Below are 25,891 nucleotides of genomic sequence, written 5' to 3'. Positions count from 1 at the left end.
GGGACCGACCGACGCGGGGATTCGAACCGCTGACCTTCTGATCGGCAAGCCCTAGGCTCTGTGGTTTAACCCACAGCTCCATCCGCGTCCCATTTTGCTATATATAAATTTCTAATATAATATTTCTAATTACGTTGCATTTATATATCTACAATTCTGTGATTATATGGCATGTAAACATCCTGTAAACTAATCAGAAGAGATGCTCAGTAAATGCCAAATATAGCCTAACCAACCCATAAGCTCTCTGCATGCAGATCAGGATGAATGCTGAATAAAGGGGTCATTCGGCAGAACCTTAAATTAGCTTTATTAAATTAAGAGCACCACCTTTGTGTCTGGTGATTAATCACAGCTCTGTTTTATTCCTATCTGATAACAATACCATTAAAATAAAATAAAATACAAAGCCTTTCATGATGAGCCTTCCTGGTTGCCTGCTCTTCCCTCGCCACCCCCGCAGTTCCTTGTCAGCCTGTGGCCTCTTTCTCTTTCTTGCAGAGTTATGCATCTTCAAACCCTCCTGGACAAGCACTGTGCAGAGTCGGTGTTAGGGAACTCAAAGCAGACCATGTCAAATTCTCCCCTTTGTTCTCACTTCAACCGCGTGCAGTGTAAGGAAAGCCAAAGCACACTTTTTATTCCTGAATCAACATCGGAGGCACCGTTTTTCCTCCTTCTTTTGAAAAAAGGATTGCTTTTAACCTAAAGGAAGAGCAACCCTAGTTTTTCTCCATGAGGCACCATGGAATGCAGAACTTCCATGTTCAGACATAGTCAATGCTCATTGACTACCAATTTGCTGGGGAGCCAGACATGCCCAGAAGCATCTGACTGGTCTCTATTGGAAGCAGGATGCTATGCTGCTAAGGTAACTTTCTGTTCTGACCCAGCAGGTATCCTCTTACATTGTGTAAAGATTTTTTTATCCCGTTCTTCGATTTTTCTTTTTAAAAAAAGGTTCCCAAGAGTTGCTTATTTTGGAGCCTAAAAAGAGGTTCCTGGGGTGGCTTACAAGTCAATAAAAACAACGCAGTTCCTGCCCACCGTGCTTGCAATCTACAAAGGCACGACATCAGAGGAAAATCGAATTGGGAGGGAGGAGGAAATAAGAAAAACCACATACCTGTTCTTTCCTTACACGTCTTCCTAATGGCCAGCTGAGATGGAAACAGCTCTCTCTTTTGAGTGGGTGCCTCAACTTGGAAGAGGTAAGGCCAAGAGTGGTGACTAATGCAAAGAACGAACAGGCAATTTCCTTTATGGGCAGGTAATCGCGCTGCATCTTTGCATCAGAATTACTCACTGTCAGATGAGGTCACTCGCTTTGAGTAGGGGCTACAGTCTTGCAGGGAGCCTTCATTTAGTTACCCGCGGCATGTGAGCAGGCAAATGGCTGCTTGTTGCTGAGGGAGGGCAATTGTGCCATCGAGGTCACCCAGGTTACAGACTGAGAGAGCCGAGGGGGACCCTTGGAGGTCATCCAGCCTGACCCCTCACTCGACACAGGATCAACATTGCCAGATGATGCAATTACAGCACATGCAAGAGATGGCCACCCTCCTTCTGCTGAAATACCTCTGCAAAGGAGGGCCCACTTCCTCCCAAGGCAGCCTGTCCATGGTCAAACAAGCCCTACCATGGGCATAGCCAGGATTTTTATTAGGGGGGTGGTCTTTTGTTTGGAGGGGGGCAGAACCTCAGTTTGTTGTGTATATTTATTGATTTTTATTGGTGGGGGGACAGCTGCCCCTCCCTGCCCCTCCCCTTAGCTACGGCCACGTTGGGAAGTTTCTCTTTGCATTTAGTTGAAATGCAATTTAGTTTCTAGTCCTGCCCTCTGGGGCAACAGAGAACAGCTCTGCTCCATCTTCTTCTGTAATGACAGCCCTTCAGATATTTGAAGGTAAGGTAAAGGTAAAGGGACCCCTGACCATTAGGTCCAGTCGCGGACGACTCTGGGGTTGCGGCACTCATCTCGCTCTATAGGCCGAGGGAGCCAGCGTACAGCTTCCGGGTCATGTGGCCAGCATGACTAAGCTGCTTCTGGCGAAACCAGAGCAGCGCACGGAAACGCTGTTTACCTTCCCGCCAGAGTGGTACCTGTTTATCTGCTTGCACTTTGGCGTGCTTTGGAACTGCTAGGTTGGCAGGAGCAGGGACTGAGCAACGGGAGCTCACCCCGTCACGGGGATTCGAACCGCCGACCTTCTGATCGGCAAGTCCTAGGCTCTGTGGTTTGGACCACAGCGCCACCCGCTGCTAATTAAACAGTCATGGCTTTCCCCACAGCCTCCTGGGAGCTGCAGTTTGTTAAGGGTGCTGAGAGTTGTCCCTCCCCAATTCCCGTCAAAGAGCAACAATTCCCAGAGTTCCCTGGAAAGTAGAACTAACCATTAAACTTCTCTGTGAGGGTCTCCTAGAAACTCTCAGCAGCTTTTACAAACTGTCCAGGAAGCCACGACTGTTCCATAATGTTCCATAAAGTTCCATAACTGTTCCATAAAGTCCCATAATGTCGCTTTCATTGTAAAGTGCCTCCCCTTAATCTCTCATCCAAGCTAAACATACCCAGCTCTTTCAAACATTCCTCTAGTGTGAGCCAGGTTGGAACATCCCTAAGTAGGTGATTTGAATCCAGGTCTCCTGGTCTGAATTTTCCATCTTCTCTGCTACCCCACACTAATCCTCTGGTCTCGTGACCTACCCGCTTTCTCCCTTTCCCTAGAAATGCAGTGCTAATGCACTCCCTGTTGCCTCTCCCTTCTTCTGCCTGGAGCATATAGAATAATTTGTTATATTTAGGGGCGTATGCAGATGGCCATTTACGAAGTAGCAACTTGTGGGCATCAATCCATACGGGGAGCCACCATCTGCCTGGAGCACCCGCCCATGCGCTGAGCTGAGGAGAGCTGTACGGGCTCCTCTGCTTCCCTGGATTCCCTAATTGGTTGCGGAAGTGCGATAAAAACCCTCTCCAGGTGGGCCGGCAGTATGGCTGATCAGCACCCCAGGTGGCTGCCTGCTCACTGAGGAATAGTTATCAACTTGGGAAATGGCTCTCTGTATTCCCTCTGTGCTGATGCAGTTTGCTTAACTTTTAGAGCATGGAGGGGCAAACTAAGGCCCGGGGGCCGGATTCGGCCCATTCGCCTTCTAAATCCGGCCCACGAACGGTCCAGGAATCAGCATGTTTTTACATGAGTATAATGTGTGCTTTTATTTAAAATGCATCTCTGGGTTATTTGTTGGGCATAGAAATTCGTGAATTTTTTCTCCAAAATATAGTCACAAGGTATGAGGGACAGTGGACCAGCCCCCTGCTAAAAAAGTTTGCTGACCCCTGCTTTAGAGGGTATCTATGTAAAATAACTCGCATTGCATATGGCAGAATTCCTTCACTGAAGACTTCCATCGCCATGTAAAGATTTTGGTACTGTACCTGAATTGGCTCCCAAACATTTATTCCAACGGGCTGCTTGGAAATTGCTTAGGGTCTTGGATGATCACTTAACAATGTTTCTGCTTGTTTTAGCAGTTGCAATGTGCTGTGCTAGATGCGGCGTACTTTTTAATTGTATTTTAAATGCTTCTTGTATTTCTAGCATGCTGGGCAGCGTTAAGCTCAGCAAACACACAGTGGAACAACTTCCGCTTGGGCAGCTGGACTCCCCTAATCTCTCCTCCTTTCACGTGTGGCCTGTGGCATCCACAGATCTGCTCTGGAGGGTTTGGGGGACCCCCCCAGGACAGATTTAGAGGGGGACCCATTTTTTAAATTGTGTTATAGAATCGTAGAATTATAGAGTTGGAAGGGACCCTGAGTGTCATCCTAGTCCAGCCTTTCTCAACCTGTGGGTCCCCAGATGTTGTTGAACTACAACTCCCATCACCCCTAGCTAGCAAGCCAGAGCTCAGGGATGATGGGAGTTGTAGTCCAACAACATCTGGGGACCAACAGGTTGAGAACCGCTGTCTAGTCCAACCCCCTGCAATGCAGGAATCTCAGCTAAAGCATCTATGAAAGATGGCTATCCAACCTCTGCTTTAAAATCTCCAAAGAAGCAAGTTATTATTTTCATTCCATAAGATTCCATAAGGTGGCATATATGAATGAAAACATGTGCTTTCGGTTCTCACAACAGCCTTGTGGAGTTTGTTGTTGTTGTTGTTTAGTCATTTAGTCGTGTCCAACTCTTCGTGACCCCATGGACCAGAGCCCGCCAGGCACTCCTGTCTTCCACTGCCTCCCGCAGTTTGGTCAAACTCATGCTGGTAGTTTCGAGAACACTGTCCCACCATCTCGTCCTCTGTCGTCCCCTTCTCCTTGTGCCCTCCATCTTTCCCAACATCTTTTCCAAGGAGGCTTCTCTTCTCATGAGGTGGCCAAAGTATTGGAGCCTCAGCTTCAGGCTCTGTCCTCAGGGCTGATTTCCTTAAGAATGGATAAGAATGGAGTTATGTAGGGTCAAAAAATGATAGGCCCCAGGTCACCCGAAAAGCTTTGTGGCTGAATCAAGATTTGAACTCAGGCCTCCAAGATCCTAAGCAGTACAGCACACAGACTCTCATGATGCAGGCTGCTTATAAACTAGTGCTGATCACTGCTTAAAATAAAATAAAATTGAATTGTTCCCTTCTTCTTTTCCCCCTCCTCTACCTTGCCTTCCCCCCTTCCCTCCACCTCTTCTTCTCCCTCTCCCCTCCCAGGCTGCAAACTCATCTTCCCTCCTTGGGATGGCGGCATCCGCTACCGAGGCTTGACTCGCGAACAGGTCCAGAGTGCCCGCTTCCTGCCCTTTGACTATGAGATTGAATACGTGTGCCGGCCCGAGCGCGAGATCGTGGGGCCCAAAGTGCGGAAGTGCCTGTCCAACGGCACCTGGACGGACAGTGAAGTCGAGAGCCGCTGCTGTGAGTCCCATGTGGCAGAGGGGGAAGAGTTGTTATTGTTGAGTTGTGGGTGAACATATCAGACGACACAGCGATTCTTCAAACAGCTCTTGTTTATTCACAGGCCAGAACAGAACTGAACTGAAGGGTTCAGTCAGCCTGCTTATATAGAGCTCCAGTACAATGTAACTGTAACAATTTTCTAAAACTATCCAATCACTGAATGTCAGTTTCGATCCTTTATTTGCATATCTACAGTATCCCCCTGCTGGCCCAGGGTGAGAACTTCAGTACATAACAGTTATTGCCATGCATGTCTTTCTGCTTGCCCCCAGAGCTAGGCCAGGCTGCGGAGAGGGGCTGAACCACTGTCCACACTTAGCAATGAGTTGGATGAGGGTCAGTTAAGCTGAATCTGAATCTTGGCAAGTGGTCTGGTAGCTCCTGAGGCCGGGGATTTACCTGCTTTGGATGGGATGCCACCCCTCCTGTGTCAGGGGCTGGTCTGAATCGGAAGATTGGGGAATGCAATCGCAGGAAGATCAGATCCTAACAGAAGAGGAAGGGGAATATTCGCCCACCCCCTTTGCTTCCAGTGTCTCCAGAATAATAATAATAATAATAATAATAATAATAATAATAATAATAATTTATTTATACCTCGCCCTTCCCAGTTCAAAAACCGGGCTCAGGGCGGCTAACAACAACGTTAAAACACTTAATTGTAAAATCAGCATAAAATACAGTATAAAAACATGAATAACAATAAAATTCAAAATTCAGAGATCAGTTTAGGGGAAATAAGCATTAGATAATCCCCAGGGCTAGCTGGCTGAATTGGTCCTACTTGGGCCAGCGAGGAGGCCAGGGGAGAATTAGCTGTGGGGTCTCAGAGCGGGTGATCTTCATAAAAGGGGAGGGGGAGGGAAGAGAAGGGAAATAAGAGATCAGGCTGAATTCAAATTAAAGGCCAGGCGGAATAGCAAGGAGACAGGCAGACATGCAAGCTGCACAGTTGAGAGAGGAGCTGCCCAGCTTTGCGATAGTAGCTAAGCAACCAGAAGGGAGGGGGCAGATGGGCAATATATCGTTCAAGAGTGGGAGGGAATCCCCTCCCTCCCCCCAAACTCAGAGGTCCAAGCATGTCAGAGAACAAAGGAAACGTGGGGGGGGGGGAGACTTCTGTTTGGCGCACTCCTTGCTGCGGAAATTGCAAGGAGGAGTCGGAGTAGGCAACTAATGTCTTTGCAGAGAGTTGCCTGTTTGTGCTGGTCACAGAATGCTGTAATAAAAAGACCATAAATCTACCAAACACTTGTTAATTCTTATGGGTGAGCCACCAGAAGGGAGATGGGAAGTCCCGTACCTGACATCCTGAAGGCGTAGGTGTGTGGCTGGGGAGCTCTCCTTGATTCAACGGGGTCACATGATATCCAGGTGTAAATAGCTCTAATATAATAATAATAATAATAATAATAATAATAATAATAATAATAATAATAATTTATTTGTACCCCGCCCATCTGGCTGGGTTTCCCCAGCCACTCTGGGCAGCTTCCAACAAAATATTAAAAATACATTAAAACATCAGTCATTAAAAACTTCCCTGAACAGGGCTGCCTTCAGATGTCTTCTAAAAGCCAGATAGTTGTTTATTTCCTTGACATCTGGTGGGAGGGCGTTCCACAAGGCGGGCCCCACTACTGAGAAGGTCCTCTGCCTGGTTCCCTGTAACCTGACTTTTTGCAGTGAGGGAACCACCAGAAGACCCTCAGCGCTGGACCTCAGTGTCTGGGTTGAACGATGAGGGTGGAGACACCCCTTCAGGTATACTTATGCTACCAAGCCAAGCTACGTACTCTAGTAATTGGGCCGTGCTTCTCAAACGACTGCTTCTTTCTTTTCCCCTGCAGTGCGCACCTGTCCCAAGATGCATCTGAGCCTAGAGAACGGACAAGTGCATGTCCGGGCGATTGAGCGGGTGCCTGTGGAGGGCACCTGGGTGGAGTATCGCTGCAATCCTGGCTTCCACCTGGTGGGCAGCCCACGTAGCAACTGCACCAAGGTGGGCCGCTGGAGTTCCTCCAAGCCTGTCTGCGAATGTAAGTCACAAAGCAGGACAGCGGGTGGAGTGGTGGGATCAGGGCAAATGGATAGATGTCCTGGGTTGGGGGACGACAACGACAATTGCACACACACACACCCCCAATAATTGAACCATAACCCCTAGATTATGGTTTATGCAACAAAAAAAGCACAGGTGCTATTATTCCCTCTTTTTTGGTGAGAAGCTGGCCAGCTGCTCCCCTTTCAGTATTTTACCGGTACTTTACTTTCACGATCAGCATCCCCGGGAAAATTCCTGTGGACACCCATAGCTATATTTGGAGCAGAAAGTTCTCACTCAGGAAAAAAAGTGTGTGGATCTGTGACTCTAGCAGAAGTTTCCAGGAATTTTTAAAATATATAGTTATAATGGGCTTAGAATTAACACTACAAACAGCTATGTTTGATACTTTTTTGGTACATGATGCACTCTGGCTCTTGTTCCTATTCTCTGCTGAGAGAGTAAGGAATGAAATGGTATTTCTATGGGGGGGGGGAACCACTCTGGAATATAAGGCACTTGCTTGGGAATTTCAAGAAAACTAAAGATCAGTGCAGCTTTTATACTGGTGATTAAAATCAGTGCAGGTTTGATAGGGTCAGGCTTGATTAAAAAGAGTGACCAATTGTATCTAAACATAGACAAGAACCTGCTCCTGGATCTCAGGAATCATCATGGAATATTTGGTTATGGTGTCTTAAGAAATGTGCAGATGCATGCCAAACAAGCAAGCGACTTTCCAAAATATATAGGAGATGAGTTGCAAGAATGAGGTTATGAGAAAGGCTTTGGTATGGAAAGAACTGGGGGTGGGGTTCAGGAAAGCCTCTAGTCCCCTGGATTGTGCTCAGAAACTGGTGGCCACACAATAGATGGCTGTTGTAAATTTGCACCATTGACAGAGGCTGAAAGTGTATAGCAGGGATGGGAAACTTGTGAGCCCCCATGTATTGTTGGATTCCCATCACCTGGAGGGTGGCAGTCTCCCTATTCCTGGGGTACAGAATTCACAGTCTCGTACTCCCATCAGGGTCACCCAAGGAGGTAAGGTCAAAGGGGAAGAGCCAGACAAAGAATGAAGAAGGGCTCACCACTTTGGCCCATTATAGCCATTCTCTTGGCATCTCTGTCCTGGCAGAGGCATATTGGTTGGCATAATAGGACTTTTGCCAAGATTATGAGCTTCCTTATATCTTGCCCTTCCCACAAAGTGGAATTCACAGAGGCTTTCATAAGAGCCCGTCGTGCAGTTAGTTTAAAAGAGGCAATATAAAATTGCAAGGGCATCAAATGTCATCAAGTAAAACATTAGTTATGGTGGTAAATATCTCAAAAATAACAAAGTAAAGAGAGCAATCAATTACAGGCCTTCTGGACCAGCCATGTCTCGGACAGACTCTAAAAAGGACGAAGTGTTGGACCCGGATAATTTTTTATTTTGAGTACACATCCCATTATCCAGTCCCGTAGGCTCTTGAACCTCAAAGGGAAAATGGGTTGTACCCAGTGAAGTTAAGTCAAGACAGGCAAGGCCAGGTCAAGCAGGTAATGTCCAGTCTAGGTCGGCAAAGCCAAGTCACTCCCGAACAGGCTGGATCAAAGCAGGCCAAGTCTGGTCAGAAACTCTCTTCGACAGAAAGCAGAGAAAATCAGGACCTTGGACAGCTCCAAGAGTCACTGGAGCTCTTATGTACCAAGCTGGGAGCTAAAACCAACTGAACACATAGTACACTTTCCACAGAGGAAGTCTCCTTATACTGGCCTTCGTCTGACTTTTCAATCATTGACTTCCGCAGAGTTGAGGAGCGGGAGAAACAGCTGTGGACTATGAGGGTGGTGGTGTTGCTGTGTTATCTGGCCAGGAGGCTCCTGGAAATGTGTACTGATGGTTCTCCCTCACTGAGGAAGAAGCCTGAATCTCATGGCGTTGAGTATTCTGCAGCACACTGCAAAGGCCCAGGGTCCGGGGTCATGACATCTATGGAGTGGGGCTGATACCAAAAAGGCCCTGCTCCTGGTGGCTGCTGACTGTGTTTCATACGAAGTGGTACTTGGAGCAAGGCCTCAGAAGTTGAACAGAGCATGTGGGGGAAGGAGGACCATATGGAAGAAGGTTGTCCTTAACACACCAAAACCAAAACAGCTTCCAAAAATAAGCAGGAACTTCATCCTCAGTCTTAATAATAGACGTTCGCACTTTGGGATTGCAGCTGGGACATGTCTGAGTGATCCATTAAAGCAGATTTATATACCAATTAAATCAATTAAGGTTTATGATCCTAGGTATTTTTAATTGTGCTGACAGGATGATAAGAGTCCCTTCAATTCTGCATCATTTAATCTGTCCTTACAAACTTAATTAAAATTTCTATTTAAAAAAAAACCTTACCTGCTGTGAAAAAACCACCAGTGGTGGTTCAGACACTCTCCCAGGCCAACTTACCCAGAATGCCTTGCTCTGACAAAGGACCTCTTCCTCAAAGGGAAGCATGGGGTGGGGTGGATGCTCTGCATCACCCCACAAGAACTGGGTGTGTGGGCAAAAAAGCTCACGGAGGCCCCTGGGGTGAAAATTTGCCACGCCCATGGCCTGAGGCAGTTGCCTCAGTTTGCCTAATATTGGGGACAGACCTCTCTTTTGGTTCTGATTGCTTTTTCTACCTTGCTCCCTTCCACAGTGTGGCGACCTCCTGTTTACACACCTGGATCAGGTGAGTTGTGTTCTGACTGCCCTTCCCCCTTGCTCTCCCACATCTGCAAAGATGTCTCGCCTTCACCCTTCCGCTTTGCCGAATCTTGTGTGGTTTTCCTTGTGACAAACAGGTGCCTTCGCTTCTTGCAGCCAACTCCAGCTGACCCTAAGGGACCCGATAGTAAACAGAGCTTTGACGCCCCTCCCTGCCCCACTGGGATCCTGAACCCAGTAGTGAGACTCAGGCTGCAAACTTGTACACACGCCTGCCTGGCAGCAAGTCCCACTGAACTCAGCAAACCTTACATTTGAGTAGACGTCTGGAGGAGGGCCCTGCCGCCCTCTCATGTAGAAAGGAAGGTGCGTTAGCATCACGAGGGAGTACGTACAGATTCCACATCCCTCCCTAATCCCAGGCTGACCTACATCCCCTTGCTGGAATGACACGCAGCTCAGAGCTCTTCTTGGACCAAGCGAAAGTAGCAGGTTGGTAACGTGGCAGAGATAACAAGCAAGGAGAAGGAATAGGCAAGCGGTTGTTTTAGGGAGAAGATGGGAGTTAAAACGCCGGCTCAGTCTTGTGTCCCTTTTGCTAGGGCAGAGAAGGGACTCGCCAAATGTTGCTAGACTACAGCTCCCATCGTTCCTGACCGCTGGCCATGCTTGCTGAGGCTGGTGGGAATTGAAGTCCAACAACAAGTAGAGAGCTACATGTTCCCCATCTCTGCACCAGGCTGGCCACAAGCACTGTTGCTGTGGTCAAAGTTCGCAGAGGAAAGAAGGCCCAATGGGAGAATTTGTAGACGACTGATTTATCTGCCTTTAAAAATGAACCCACCGCATCCAAATCAATCTGCTTAAATACTTTCTCTTACCAGTAAAATGGTAAGTGTTAAAAGCTCTTTGTGGGCAATTCCATTAAAGGCTGAGAGTGGAGGGGGTGCATTTTCAATGCTCCTCCATGCTGGCAGGGCGAAGCATTCCTTGTACAGTGGTACCTCGGGTTACATACACTTCAGGTTACATACGCTTCAGGTTACACACTCAGAAATAGTGCTTCACGTTAAGAACTTTGCCTCAGGATGAGAACAGAAATTGTGCTCTGGCGGTGCGGCAGCAGCAGGAGGCCCCATTAGCTAAAGTGGTGCTTCAGGTTAAGAACAGTTTCAGGTTAAGAACAGACCTCCGGAACGAATTAAGTACTTAACCCGAGGTACCACTGTATATACAAATACTGTAGATCAAAGAGAAGGCTTGGTGGAAACCTTCCTCCTGATAGGCTAGATTTTCACATGCAGGGAGGTTGAGGTGTGTGTGAGAGAGAGAGAGAGAGAAAGGGGAAGAGGCAGTATTCAAATATACTGATACATCACACACAGCCTGAAACGATACGTTTCAGGGAACTCTCCCCACTTTACTCCTTGAGTGCAGAAACAGGCCTTTGCAATTTAATAAATGAAAGCTACCACCCCAAAGGGAAGGCTCTACATCAGATTGCAGTGGCAGGTGCCGTTTCTTTCACCATAACTAGCTACAAAGAAGAGAGGATTTTGGTGCACACATCTGCACTTTAACAGTCATGGCTTCTCCCCAAGGAATCCTGGGAACTGTAGTTTGTTAAGGGTGCTGAGAGTTGTTAGGAGACCCCCTGTTCCCCTCGCAGGGAGCCAATGTGGTGTAGTGGTTAAGAGCGGTAGACTCGTAATCTGGGGAACCGGGTTCGATTCCCCGCTCCTCCACATGCAGCTGCTGGGTGACCTTGGGCCAGTCACACTTCTCTGAAGTCTCTCAGCCCCACTCACCTCACAGAGTGTTTGTTGTGGGGGAGGAAGGGAAAGGAGAATGTTAGGCGCTTGGAGACTCCTTTGGGTAGTGATAAAGCGGGATATCAAATCCAAACTCTTCTTCTTCTTCTCACAGAGCTCCGCAGGGAAGAGAGGCTGGTTGTTAAACCACTCTGGGAATTGTAGTTCTGTGAGAAGATGAACAGTACAGATGTGACATGGAACATGAAAAATTGTGGGTGTTAACCTCTGAGCACACAAAGAGTGCCTTTCCTTCACAGCTGATTGACCTTGGTCAATTCATAGGCATCTTTACCCTGGCCTGTGATAGTGAAGTTACTTTGTTTTGTGGGGTGCCTGTCTTTGGCTGAATTTATACTGCTCGGTTCCATTCGGAACAGTTTTACTGGTTTTAGAATCAAAATAGTTTTACTTTCTTTTAAAAATTGTATATTTCGTTGTTGTAACCCACTCTGGGAACCTTATAGTGAAGGGTGGCTAACACACAAAAACTAATAAAATAATAATGAAATCTAGGATACAGGATGGCTTATGGGTTAGAAAACATGGCACTCATTTTACCTAAGTGTAGCCCCCACCCTTCCTCCCCAAGGAGTTCAGGATCAGCCCACTTTATCTTCACAACAGCTCTGCGAGGTAGGTTCGCCTGATCGAGAGTGCCTGGCCCAAGGTCATCCCGTGAAGTCCATGACTGAGCATCAATTTGAACCCGGCTCTCCCTTTTCTCGGGACGCGGGTGGCGCTGTGGGTTAAACCACAGAGCCTAGGACTTGCTGATCAGAAGGTCAGTGGTTCGAATCCCCGTGACGGGGTGAGCTCCTGTTGCTCGGTCCCTGCTCCTGCCAACCTAGCAGATCTGAAGGCACGTCAAAGTGCAAGTAGATAAAAAGGTACCACTCCGGCGGGAAGGTAAACGGTGTTTCCGTGTGCTGCTCTGGTTCGCCAGAAGCGGCTTAGTCATGCTGGCCACACGACCCAGAAGCTGTCTGCGGACAAACGCCGGCTCCCTCGGCCAATAAAGCGAGATGAGTGCCGCAACCACAGAGTCGGTCACGACTGGACCTAATGGCCAGGGGTCCCTTTACCTTTTACTCCCTTTTCTCAAGCCAACATCTTAACCGTTCCGCTTTAAAACTATCTCTCATCCATGCATCCGAAAGCACCAGCGTCTCTCTTTCGACGTGTGCTTACCTTTCCATAATGTTCTGTCTCCCCTGGTTTTAAGGGCATTTCGGGGGGGTTGGCTGCAAAATCAGTTTCATGCTGTGACTCAAGCTGAAAAAAGCCTAAAGGGTAAAAAACCTTTCCCTCCCTCTACTCACCCCAGTTTCTGTACCGGCCAGCACTCAGTGTTCCCCATGTGTCACTGATGCACCTCAACTGTTGCTTTCAAGGGCAAGAGTCCGTTTCTCCCCTCCCCCCCAATGTGGGGCACACCTGCCCAGAATCCTTGATGATTGGCGGTGCTTAACAGAGCAGCCGCCGCCGCTGATGTGGCCAGACTGTCTCCATCGGGGCCCATCTGCATGCACACTTCGTCTCTCCATCAAGCCTGAGTCTTCTTGTCATGACGCCACTTCCTCTGTTCTTTCCCTTTGGGTCATTCTTTATGCTGTCAAAAGTCAGATCGGCTCCTTTTCTCCTCTCACCCGTCAGAAGCTCTCTGGTTTTGAGTCTCTTGACACACATTGTTCACGTGCAACCCCCACCCCAAAGTCACCGGGAACTGGTATGGAAGACGCCAGGGTTGCTCTATAGCTTCTCGCTGGGTATCTTCACCCAGGTGGGCTCCAGACAGCAAGGGAAGCTGCTGTTGTGTATCCTGAGAGGCAGCAGAGTTCAAGAGTCTCAGGCCTAGAGGGAGGCTTTCTCATTGCCTGATTATTATTATTATTATTATTATTATTATTATTATTATTATTTATATCCCCCGCCCATCTGGCTGGGTTTCCCTAGCCACTCTGGGCAACTTCCAACTGAATATTTAAAACAATACAGCGTCACACATTAAAAACTTCCCTAAACAGGGCCGCCTTCAGTTGTCTTTTAAAAATAAAATACAGTGGTACCTCGGGTTAAGTACTTAATTCATTCCAGAGGTCCGTTCTTAACCTGAAACTGTTCTTAACTTGAAGCACCACTTTAGCTAATGGGGGCCTCCTGCTGCTGCTGTTCAGGTTAAGAGCGGACCTCCGGAACGAATTAAGTTCTTAACCCGAGGTACCACTGTATTCCTGCATTGCAGGGTGTGGGGACTAGATGATCCTTGTGGGGGGGGGGTCCTTTCCAACTCTATGGTTCTATATGTTCTTAATCCTTAACTTATCCCTCAAACAGTGGAGGCTGATCCAGTAGGGATATGGGGCACTGCCCTAATAGCTTCAATCTGGCCTTGGCCAGCCTGACCTGCCTGCCTTCTAACTTCCCACAGCATTGCAGGGGGTGGACAAGAGGGCCCTTGTGGTCCCTTCCAACTCTATGATTCTATGATTTTGTTCCAGGGAATGACAGCACTGCCTGTCAGCTTCCTCCTCCTTAGAAATCAACCGGAAGGAGGTGAATAAGTCGGCTCCACCTCGCATTGGCTCTAGCGCCACCTACTGGCTGGTTCCCTGCTTTCTGCCCTACCAGTCCCAATGGGCACTAGCCAACGCTGCCATCGGAGTCCGTGTTAGATTTACGAGTCAAGGTTCTTTGAGTCGGGGCAATTTTTTACCTGCTCCCCTCCAACACTGCTGCTCCCTGCCGTTCAGACAGGCTACTAGTGCTGTGGAGCTTTGAACCTGAGGTCTTTGGGGTGTTGTCCATGAGATCAAAATTGGGCTGGTTTCTCTTCAGATCGTATAAATCTTTTGCCTTTCACAATCCCATTTTCAAGGCGTGTGGGTGTCTGCGTTTGCGACCCTTCTCGCTCTGAGGATCCACATGGAATGTTAATAATAATAATAATAATAATAATAATAATAATAATAATAATAATTTATTATTTATACCCTGCCCATCTGGCTGGGCTTCCCCAGCCACTCTGGCCGGCTTCCAACAAAAGATTAAAATACAATAATGCATCAAACATTAAAAGCTTCTCTAAACAGGGCTGCCTTCAGATGTTTTCTAAAAGTCTAGTACTAGTTGTTCTCTTTGACATCTGGTGGGAGGGTGTTCCACAGGGTGGGTGCCACTACCGAGAAGGCCCTCTGCCTGGTTCCCTGTAACTTCTCGCAGCAGGGGAACCGCCAGAAGGCCCTCGGCGCTGGACCTCAGTGTCTGGGCTGAACGATGGGGGTGGAGACGCTCCTTCAGATATACTGGACCGAGGCCATTTAGGGCTTTAAAGCACCAACACTTTGAACTGTGCTCAGAAACATACTGGGAGCCAATGTTGGTCTTTCAAGACCGGTGTTATGTGGTCTCGGCGGCCGCTCCCAGTCACCAGTCTAGCTGCCGCATTCTGGATTAGTTGTAGTTTCCGGGTCACCTTCAAAGGTAGCCCCACGTAGAGCGCATTGCAGTAGTCCATGTTCTGGGAAATGTCTCTTAAGATGCACACCACCATCAGCCTCGTAATGCCAGATATGGAAACCTGAGCAGGAATGTGTACAAAATAGAAAGTTTTCTAAGACGGGAAAAGATCAGGGGGTGGGGAGGCTTGAGCCTGTCTTTCCCCCTAGAAGCTCTGATGCACTGCGTTGGCTAAAAGAAAGCATGTAGGCACTGGAAGGTCACTGGAAGCTGTCTGATATTGAATCGGACCATTGCTCCATCTAGCTCACCCATGACTTTCCAGGGTTTCATGCAGAAGTCTTACCCAACCCAAGAATGCCAGGGACTGAACCTGGGACCCTAAGCCCTCAAAGCGGGTGATCTACCAGCTGAGATGCATCTCTTCCCCTGCCTGCAGTTGGTAATATTCTCTTCTCTACAAAGATCAGGACCAGTACCCATATGTTAAACTTCTCAGTCATGGCCCATTAGGGTGCATACCATTCTGCTCGCTTCCGCCATATATCAGAGATGGGTTTTGGGCTACAGAGACCTGGGTTTGAAAGCCAACTCAACCATGAAGCTCAAGGGATGTGGCCTGACAGCATACAGGTGCAAGCTTTCAAGCTCTGGAGAAATGTGCCAGCGATAGTCTGCCCCCACCAGCAGTCTAGCCACCATCTGGACTGGTGCACAAGTGGCAGCCTCCAGACCAGGCCCAAGCCTTGCAATAACTGAGCCTTGAGGTTATTAATGCATGAAACTGTATACGTTCCAGCTGGAGCGCAGATTTATATATATATACATGCTATGGGAAGGCTGTTTTTGGAAATGGCATTTTCACATCAAACGTGCTTTGGTTTCACAGCCTTTTCCTTCAGGAGCCAGCTTCCCTAGTGGTTGGGCTCCCCATCAACAGCTAATGCGTTCAAACAAACGCCGCCAGGTAGATGCATCAGCTTCTCTTACCTGCAGTACTGTCCCTCTTATTGTGAGATGGGACTTCTCAAGGAGCTACAAGAAGGACATGGGCAGGGGATGATTCTAGGTGTCTTCTTGTCCCCCTTCCCACACGGTTATCGAGTGTGTGGCTTGCCTAGGCCAAAAAGCAGCAAAATGACCTCTTCCTTCCCGGCCAGAATGTGTCCATCCATTTAGGTAATGACATCAGATTACTGAATACCAAGCAATGAGGTAACCACCTTGTTTTTCATGGGCTGTTTGCCTCTCTTTTGGCATCCGTCCTTTGGGGTTTTAAAGACCACCACAGACCCATGTGACTGCCTCTCTCTGAAAATTCGTCATCCTCTGCCAGGGATGAGTAAGCACTATGTTGTTTCATATCACTTTTAAAATTCATTGTATTGTATTTAAAAGCATTCCTAACCTGCACGATATTTTATATATCTAAAATAAATAAATAAATCCCTAAGTGGTGTACAAAAATAACATTAAAAACTGTAAAACAGCATACTGAAAGCAGTAAACCGTCGGTATGAAAACAGATAAAAACCAGGGGCAGGTTAAAGCAGGAATTCGGAAACAAGAGATTCTTGTGGGTCAGGGAAATTCTAGGCAAATGAAGAAAATGTCTTCACAAGACATTGGAAGCCACTGGATCATGCTATTTCACATATGGCAGAGGGATAGGGCATTCCATGATGCAGGAGCTATGCTGGAAAAAAGGCCCATTTGGGGTCACCGGCCTCGTATTCTGTCGGGTGGGGTCCCATGAATAAAAGTTCCCTAGATGATCTAAGTCAGTAGTCCTCAGCTTCTTGAGATCTATGACCCACCTCTGGCACAAAGATGTGTTTGGGTACCCACTTCATATTTTCTTTACCATATATTCATATGGTGGCAATAGTGCTGATGTAACTTACCTTATGTTATGCTGCACCCCAGTCGTGCCATCTGACCCAGCAGCTGAAGATCTAAGTGATTGCACAGGTCTTTAGAGGGGCAAGCGGCCTGCCAAGTGACCTACTTGTTGGGCTTTTGAGAGGCTCTAATTTTTTTGCCCAGAGGTGGTGATGGCAGACCATAGCTTTGGGCCCATAGATGTGCTTTAAAAGTATTTTGGACGCGGGTGGCAGTGAGGGTTAAACCACAGAGCCTAGGACTTGCCAATCAGAAGGTTGGAGGTTCGAATCCCCGCGACGGGGTGAGCTCCCGTTGTTCAGTCCCTGCTCCTGCCAACCTAGCAGTTCGAAAGCACGTCAAAGTGCAAGTAGATAAATAGGTACTGCTCTGGCGGGAAGATAAACGGCGTTTCCGTGCACTGCTCTGGTTCGCCAGAAGTGACTTAGTCATGCTGGCCACATGACCCGGAAGCTGTCTGCGGACAAACGGTGGCTCCCTTGACCTATAGAGCAAGATGAGTGTGCAACCCCAGAGTCGTCCACAACTGGACCTAACAATCAGGGGTACCTTTACCTTTATTTTGGAGATGGCACTTAAAACTTTCTTCTAGGCCCTAAAATAAATATGGGAGGCCCCTGTACGTCTCCCTCCAGCTATGTTAAGAGTCAGTCCATTATGTTCTTCTGGGTGCATGTGGGAAAAGCAAGGCACCTTGTCCCTCTGGGAAGATGTCCTATTCCTAACTCTGGGAGGACACCCCAAACCCCTGGTTTCCTTGAAAGATTAGTAGGGTTCAGGGCAACCTGCACCAACCTGGCTACCTCCAGATGTTTTGAAATGCAGTTTCCAAAGACTGGGGCTGATGGGAGTTGTAGTCCAAAACAGCCAGGGAAGGGTGAGGAGGGAAGGCTAACTTAGGGCAGGCGTAGCCAATGAGGTGCCCTCTGGTGGTTTGTGGACTACAATTCCATTCATTCCTGACTGTTGGCTATGCTGCCTCTGATGGGAGTTGTAGTTCAGCAACACCAGGCGGGCGCCACGTTGGTTATCCCTACACCCTGATGGGTGAGAATAGGGAGATTTGGAGAACCAAGAATTGCTCTTTTCTGCTTCCACTTCCCCTCCCTCCCCCCTCCCTGTTTTCTTCTGTGCGTGCCCTTTCCTCTCCCCGAGACTCCGTTTCCCCGCCGGGGGTGAACCCCAGTGAGCGGCTGGTGAAAGTACATTGATCTGCAGGGAAGCTCTTTATTCCTTTCTTTGCTTCCGTTCCTTTCCCAGCCACCTCCGCATGTCTCCGTGCCAGGAAAATGTCAGCAGCCAGCAGGGAGGGGAGCTGGTGACATACACCACCTCCTCCCCGTTCCCCAAAGCTGGGAAAAGAGCCGAGGACTTCACAGTGCGCGCGCGCCCCTCTACCAGTACCACCAAACACACACACACACACACACACACACACACACACGTGTACCACCATCGTTGTATCATCTGGGCTCCCCTTCCAGTGAATCTAGGAATCCTGACCCCCAGTGTCTCTATTCTAAACCAGAAAACTGTTCTTTCCCCCCGCCCGCCCCACACACAGCAGGAAAGGGAACAGATCTGATGCAGTTCAAAGCAACTGCTTTTAGCTTGTTTTCACATCAGGTCCCCACCACCACCACTTTATCTGTTGCTGAACTAATATATAGAAAGAGTTTCTTCTGGTCAGCTGGAAGTTGAGAAGCATGGTGCACCCCTTAGATGGAGCTCCGTCTGCATGTGGGGCTGGGATCCCTTTGCTCCCCACACCCTGCCCCGATGGCTGTGAACCCCTGTCCTTCATTCAGCTGTTCCTTGTGTCCTCCGCACATCTCAGACTGCGCCTCTGCTTCTCCCTCGGTATCAACTGTTTTGATCGATCCCATCTGCCTTTTCTCCTCTTCCTCCTCCCCTGCCCCCCCCCCATCTCTGTACATCTCCTCCACAAAGCTTCTCCCATCTCCTCTCCTCTCTTCCCTGCTCTCTCTGCTTTGCCTCCAGACGATCCGTTTATTCAGCATTTGTCCTCATTTGCTTGCGCCCAGCTTACGCAGAGGTTAGATTACGGGCACTTCCAGGCTCTCGCTTGTTTTGGGGTGGGATCCAGTCGCATATCAGCAAGTTCAGGTTGCACAACTACGGGAACTCTTGTGCAAAAATAGGTAAATGAAATGAAACCCTGATTCCCGAGAAGATCGGACTCTTGTGATAAGGCAAGTGGAGTGACATTTGCTTGGATGCAATGTCGTCGTCCACCCTCCGGACAAACAAATCAGAGTGAACGCTCATTAAATAGCCAGTGTGTCATCTAATCTCCTTGCAAACAATGCCCAACAGCTTGTCCGTCCGGAAATGCCTTACATCCAGGCTTCACTGAGCATTAGTTCAGATCTGTTTGTGGGGCAGTTATGTGACAATGAGCGCTACTCCTGATTTGCTTGCGTCCATTTAATTTCTGTGTCTTCCTGTTAGACATTTGCTCACTCCACACTTTTCAGTGAATTTCCCCCATCACTTTCCCAAACTACAAAAAAAACCTCCCAATTCTTCTTCTTTTTTTAAAAAGTGGACTTGTTAGGGCAACAAACTCCTTCCATCCACGTTGATAGCGCAAACCGGGATGTGAGTGACTCCCTCCAGAAAAACAGGGAGAGTCTGGAGGCACCTTTCACCAGCTTCTTCTTCAACCCTCCTTCATCCTTGACCCCATCGCTGTGTTTCCTCTCTCTGAATCTCTGCATCCCTGTCAGTTTCCCTCCCTTCCTGTAGCAGCCCAGCTCTCAACCCCAGGTCCATCTTTCCCTGTCTCGTCTACTCCCTTTCTGCCCGGCTTCGCCACCAGCTGCTTTTCCACCCCTTCAATCCATCTCTCCCTCTCTCATCTCTGCCCTCACCATCTTTCTCCTCCATACTTTAGGCCTGTGCCACCTCCTTCCACAAACCTCCATGCATCTTCTCCTCACTGACTCTTTACACCAGCCTCTTCTCCATCCCCTCAACACAGGGATGTGGGTCACCTGTGGCTCTCCAGAGGTTGCCGGTTTCCAACTCCCATCAGCTCCACCCATCATGGTCAATGTTCATGGGAGCTGGACCCCAGCAAGACCTGGAGCTAGCCTGAGGTCCTTCTAGTCTTCCTCTTTTTAGTATGCCCGCCCTCTCTCTGATCATCCATCCACTTCTGTTTTTCTCCACCTGCCTCTTTCTCTCCATCTTCCCCTGACTTTTCATCCTTTGGGCCTCCATTGCCTCTTCGCTCTGAGTCTCCATCCAAACATCTTTTCTTACCAGGCAGTTTTCCCTGCCTCCTTCCCTTTCTCTCCATCCTATTCTCACTTCCCCACAATCTCCTAGCGCTCCTCCACCACGTGCTCTTGCTCCATCACTACAGGCCATTTCCCCCTCCTCCTCACCCCAACTCTTTGCCCCTCATTCCCATCCACCCCTCTTTGATTTCTATTCTGATCCTTCCTCCCTTCCCAATCTATACCTTTCAAGTTCTCCACCCCTGAGCGCCTCTAGCCTTCCTCCACCCATCCCTGGATGTCTTCTGCTCCTCCATCTCTTCCCCGCACCCAGACACGCACACCTGTGCTCCCCGCTTCCTTCACCTGACTTCCCCATCCCTCCATCACCCTGCCACTTTCCCTGCTCTCCACCAGCGCCCCGTCCTTCCTTTCCCGTTTCTCTCCATCATCCCAAGTTGTTTCCATATCCCCTGTCCTCCACCCCTCTCTCTTCTCCATCACCCCCATCTTTCCCCACACCTCCTCCTGTGGCCCCCCTCTCCCTCTCCTTCCTCCACCGCCTCCTCGGCCTCTACCTCCCTCGCCTCGCTTGCCCTGGTCCCCATCCCCACCCCTTTGCGCCGGGACGTGGCGCCGCGGTGGGCTCTCATCGCAACCCCCTTCCCCAGCCCCGGAGTAACGCCGGCTCCGCGCTGACATTAGCCCCCTCCCTCTCTCCCTCCTCCTCCCCCTCCCCTCCCCGCTCTCCCTCCTCCTCCTCCTCCTCCCTCCTCCTCCCCTCCCCCCTCGGCTGGCTCGCTCGCCCGCTCGCTCACTGCAGCACCGACGCCGGGCAGCGCCATGGAGGAGCCGGCTCTGGCGCCCTCGCCGCCGCCGCACAGTGCAGCCAGCGCCGCCGCCGCGCGCCCTCGCCGCCAGCGCCGCCGCCGCCCCTGACCTCCGGCCGGCCGCACACCATGGCCTGGCCCGGCCCGCGCCCCGCCGGGGGTGCCCAGGCGGCCTTGCTGGTGCTCACGGGCTGGCTCTTGCTCTCTCCCCCGCTGGGCGCAGGCAAGAAGAGGCTGCACATCGGCGCGCTCTTCCCCATGACCGGCGGGTGGCCCGGGGGCCAAGCCTGCCTGCCCTCGGCCCAGATGGCCCTCGACGACGTCAACAGCCGTAGGGACATCCTGCCCGACTACGAGCTGCGCCTCGACCACCGCGACAGCGAGGTGAGACGACGTCGCGACCCGTCCCAGCCTTACCCCACCCTCCCAAGCGCCCCCGGCCCGTTCAGGGGGCGACACGTGGGCATCGCTGCGGGGATGAGAGGCTCTGGAGGCTGGGGGACGGGGGGACGGCGACATCCCATCACACTGGACGGGCAGGATGGGGGGCATCGGCAGGGGTTGGTGGTGCAGCTCCTGGTGCAAGTGCAGCGAAGTGAGCCCTGGCTGGATGGACTCACAGGAGTAACTGAGGTGCTGGGGCTGGTCTGCATCCTTCCGCCCACTCCCTCGCAGATTCTACAGGGGCACGGAGAGCCCAGGCTGCGCTGTCCAAGGGCTGTCCATCCTTCCCACTAGAACGCCCCTGGGAGAAGGGATGGATGAAAAGACCTTGAAAGTAGGAATCAGATGTGTGGGAAGGTGTCAAGACCGCCAGCCAGCACCCCATGAGAGCTGGGAGGTGAGGGGCGAGGGAGCTGGCCAAGGCCGGAGGGATGCAAGCTTGAACGGGGCAGTGCCGCGGATGGTCCCTCCTGCCCCCTCACCTTTCATGTGGGACCAGAGCATCTCCTTTGGACAGAGAACCTTGCGGTCCCATCAGCTGCCAAGAGAGGAAGGCAGAGAGGGCTGGGGGGAAACTGGGCATGGGGAGGTTTGGTGGGCTCCACGTGGAAAGGGGGTGCTGGGAGTGAGGGACGTGCCACAGAGATACATCGGGGCTTTGGGAGAGATGCAAGCCAGGGTTGCAAAGTGGGGTGATTGGCCCAACATGGCAGCAGCAGTCAAGGTGAAAAGGGAGGCAAGAAGTCTGCAAAGGGAAGAAGCAGTCTCAGCAGTGCATGCAGTGGGAGAAGAGTCCTGGGGGCCGCGATTAGAAGTGGAGCTGGTGGGAAGCGGGGGGGGGGGGCTTCCAGGGACGTTGATGCAAGGCAGGTTGCACGAGAGGAAGATTCTTGTTGAGACTTACCAGGTGACCCACTGATGGTGTGGACAGAAGGAGGCATAGGGAGATGTGCTCCCCCCGCCCCATGCTTTTTTCCTTGCAAGGTGGGGAAGCTGGGGAGATGCCGGACCTCGCTTCTGTCAAGGAAATGGAAGGATCAGCATGCATGGATGGTGCTACTGTTTGTGGCTATGGGAGGAGCAGCGTTAGATCTGTTGGTGTCAATGGAATCCTGTGTGCCAGGGCTACAGAAGGAATCCTCTCTGTGTGTTGGTTTCCCCTCTGGCAATATGGACCAGACTGTGGGCGATGGCTACTTTGGTGGTCTCTAAGGGGGAGACTGTCTCTTGGATTGGGATCCAAACGAGAGGTCCTAGGGGTGGGAGATGGGATGATGTGGCACCAAGGTGGGTGGTCGCCAGTGCCAATGTGGATCGGTTTCCTGGGGTAGAGATTGCAGGAGGGCAAGTGGTCCATTTGAGAGGGAGCACCAGGAGCTGCCTTATTCCGAGTCAGACTATTGGTTCCTCTGACTCAGTGCTGTTTGCACTGTCTGGCAGCATCTCTCCAGGGTTTCAGGCAGGGGATGTTCCCAGCCTCACCTGGCAATGGCAGGGATGGGACCACCTGCAACCTTCTGCCTCTCAAGCAGATGCTCTTCCACTGAGCCACAGCCCAGGTGAAGCTCACCTGCCCTTGGCTCTCCGTTGCCTCTTCCTAGAGCCGTGAGCTTGATTAAAGCTTGTTTCTGGGATTGCTGACCTCTGTTAAGAGTACTCTTCTTTAACCTTGGGTCTCCATACATTGCTGGACTACAACTCCCATCATTCCTACCACTGGCTAAGTGGGCTGGGGATAATGGGAGTTGCAGTCCAACTATATCCCCAGCCAATTTACCCAGTGGTGGGAATGGGGATCCAAGGTTAGAAATTGAAGAGAATTCAACAAGGAGTTATGGCGGCAGGAGGTGGAGGGCGGTGGAAGAATCCCAGCATTTGTTTAACCCTGTCAGTTCTTTCTTTCCTAGAGGTACCTTTTGAACCAAAGTCATAAATGAATTTTCCCGCTCCAGGATTGTGTGTGTGTGTGTGTGTGTGTGTGTCACAGCCAGTATGAGACAGAATTAAGAGGGGTGTGCAAAGCTAGAAGGCACTGCATGCATCCTCAAAAGGCAAACTGTCCAAGGCAGGACGTCTAACTTGGCCCAGGTCTTGCCTGAACTGGGAACCTGTCCCAGGGTCTCCCCCTGAGCTGCCAGTACCGTTGCAGGCAGATCTGGGCCTCGAGCTCAGCCTTCTCAGGCATGCTGCCCTCTCCCTCTCTAACTGCTTTACTGTATATTTGCATATACGTTGTTCTAAGTCGGTGTCCTGCGCAAGTGGGACTTAGCCATTTAGGTACGAATGCAATGGAACGGCAACCAAAGGCTCTGTCCAATTTGATTCCACAGGCAAACAGCATGGTGGTTTGTACAGCCAGATTTTGCCACGTGCTCTCTCTTTCTCTCCCGTTCTTGTTTTTTGTTTTCTTTCCCTGTGCATTCATGCCTCTGTGTACTCATTCACTCTGCCTGTTGTGCGTTTGTGCCCGCCGTGTGTTTACAGGAACATCGGAAGCGTCCTCGTTCTGAGTCAGACCATTTGGCTTGCCGAGCTCAGTACCATCTATGCTGGCTCTCAGGGGGGTCTCCAGAGTTTCCAACAGGGGACAAAAACACTGACTGGCAGCCGCTCTTCAGGGTTTCAGACAGGGAGCCGTTTGTAGTCTTACCTGGAGGCACCAGGGATTGAACCTGCGACCTCCTGCTTGCAAAGCAAAATGCTCTCCTGCTGCGCTACGGCCCCTTTCTCAACGGGGCTGGTGTTCCCTCTTTAATGTACCTTGTGCCATTCTTCAGGTGACAATCCTGTCTGGTTTCCAATACGTGCATTCATACCTGTTAGCAGTTCACCCATGCTCCTCAACACCCACCCAGCTCTTCACACTTCTGTCTTCTATGTTCAATGACTTTCAGGATAGCAGCAAGACACCTCCCTCTACTAATGTCCAGGGGTAGCCGTGTTTCTAAACACCAGTTGCTGCAAACCTCAGGAGGGAAAAGGATTCTTTTGTTTGGGTCCTGCGTGCGGATTTCCCACACGCCTCTGATTTGATGACCTAGGTGGGCTGTTGGCCTGATCCTGCAGGCCCTTCTTCTGTTTGCGTCACCAGTTTTCTCTGAGCATCGAAATGTGCCAGAGGTCAAGAACAAGAAGAGGAACCCAACTGGCAACACAAGGGGAGAGAGGAGCTCTCACTGTACGGCTTCAGCCTTCTAGGGTTTCATCACAGCCAAGCAGGGCCTGGGAGGAAGCCATGCCATTGTTCTTATTGCCAAGCTCTTTGGCTTTCACTGGTAGTACTGGAAAGGCCATTGAATTGTAGTTCTCTGTTTCCCAGGTTGCAATAAAACCAGGCCGCATTTCCTCATCTCCCCAAACTGGGAGATGGCATCTGCTGGAGTATACGTACCTTTGGCTTTCTGAGTGGCAGGTGCCTGTAGATTGCTTGCATTGCCCTGAGCATGGTCATAGGTAAAGACAGACCTCTCTCTGTGTGTGTGCATCTTTTCCAAGAAGGCCCATATTGCAGCAGACTTGAGTTTGCGGCTCATGTTTTCGACGTAAGAAGAGCCTTTCGGGAATGTAGCCCATGGAGCCCAGCATCCTGCTGTCACAGTTTTTTGCTCTTCTATTATGGGCTGTGTGTTATTCTGCTGCAAAAGGCCCCCCGAGATCAGTGGAGGATGGGTGGCACACAAATTTAATAAATGAAATTAAATTCCTGTGGGGAGTCCCTGAAACGCTACAGCCGCTCATCCCCTTCACTTGCAGGTGCAAGCAACGGGCAGACTATGGAAAGCCGAATCGGCTCCCGGTGCCCATTCCATGGCCACTCCGCCTTCCACGAACACACGTGCCCTCCCACTCTCTGTCTGGCTCTGCCCACGCTTCTTGCCAGAAGTGGCGTGTTCCTTCCACATCCAGCGCTGTGCACCTCACCCTAAGCGCCCCCACAAAACCGAGTCTGTCGCCTCTCCGTCTGTCCTGCCCGTTTCCTTGTCCCCAGCCATCGTTTCCAGAAGCGCTGCTCTGTTCCGTGCCCGATCCCCGAATTCACAGCCACTCATCCATCCGCCCCTCAGTCAATCTCTGTGGTCTCGTCTGTCCCTCCTCCCACGCATGTGCATCAATCCCACCCCCACCCCGAAAAAAGCTGCCTTTGCTGTGCTGATGCTTTTATATCCTCTCTCTTTGGCTACCCTGGGTGCTTCCTGGTCCCCCACCCGCCCTGCGCCCCGCGTTCCTCCCTTTGTTCCCTCCCAATTGAAGCCCCGCTCCCTGGCGCTGACAGGTTGCCGTGGCAGCGCCTGCGATGGGGTTGCCATGGAAACTGATCCTCTTTCCCGGGCGGCTATGCCCTGAATAATTCATCATCCCCTTGCGGTGGAGGCGCACAGCCAGGAGCAGGATGGGCAGCCCTGGCGGTTCTTGGAATGGGGGGAGAAGTAGAGGGTGGGATGCCTAGTATATTTGCCCAAAGAGAAAGAGAGAAAGTGCAACGCAGCAGGGCGGAGGTCAGGTGGGGTGTGTGG

At 50.4% G+C, this 25,891-nt stretch overlaps 1 protein-coding gene across 1 annotated transcript in view; it reads left to right on the top strand.

Annotated features, from left to right (window-relative positions):
• GABBR1 (gamma-aminobutyric acid type B receptor subunit 1) overlaps window positions 1–25,891 on the top strand; it is a 172,191-nt gene that overhangs the window by 97,804 nt on the left and 48,496 nt on the right. The window contains exons 4-7 of the mRNA XM_083600595.1: window positions 4,711–4,914; window positions 6,807–6,995; window positions 9,679–9,711; window positions 21,157–21,317. Coding sequence (XP_083456721.1) covers window positions 4,711–4,914; window positions 6,807–6,995; window positions 9,679–9,711; window positions 21,157–21,317 — 587 coding nt within the window. The remainder of the gene's footprint in view (window positions 1–4,710; window positions 4,915–6,806; window positions 6,996–9,678; window positions 9,712–21,156; window positions 21,318–25,891) is intronic.

This window comes from Podarcis filfolensis, assembly GCF_964270895.1.
Source record: "Podarcis filfolensis genome assembly, chromosome: 2".
Lineage (NCBI taxonomy): Eukaryota > Metazoa > Chordata > Lepidosauria > Squamata > Lacertidae > Podarcis > Podarcis filfolensis.
The sequence above is the reverse complement of the archived record's forward strand: the minus strand, read 5'-3'. Positions and strand labels throughout refer to the sequence as shown.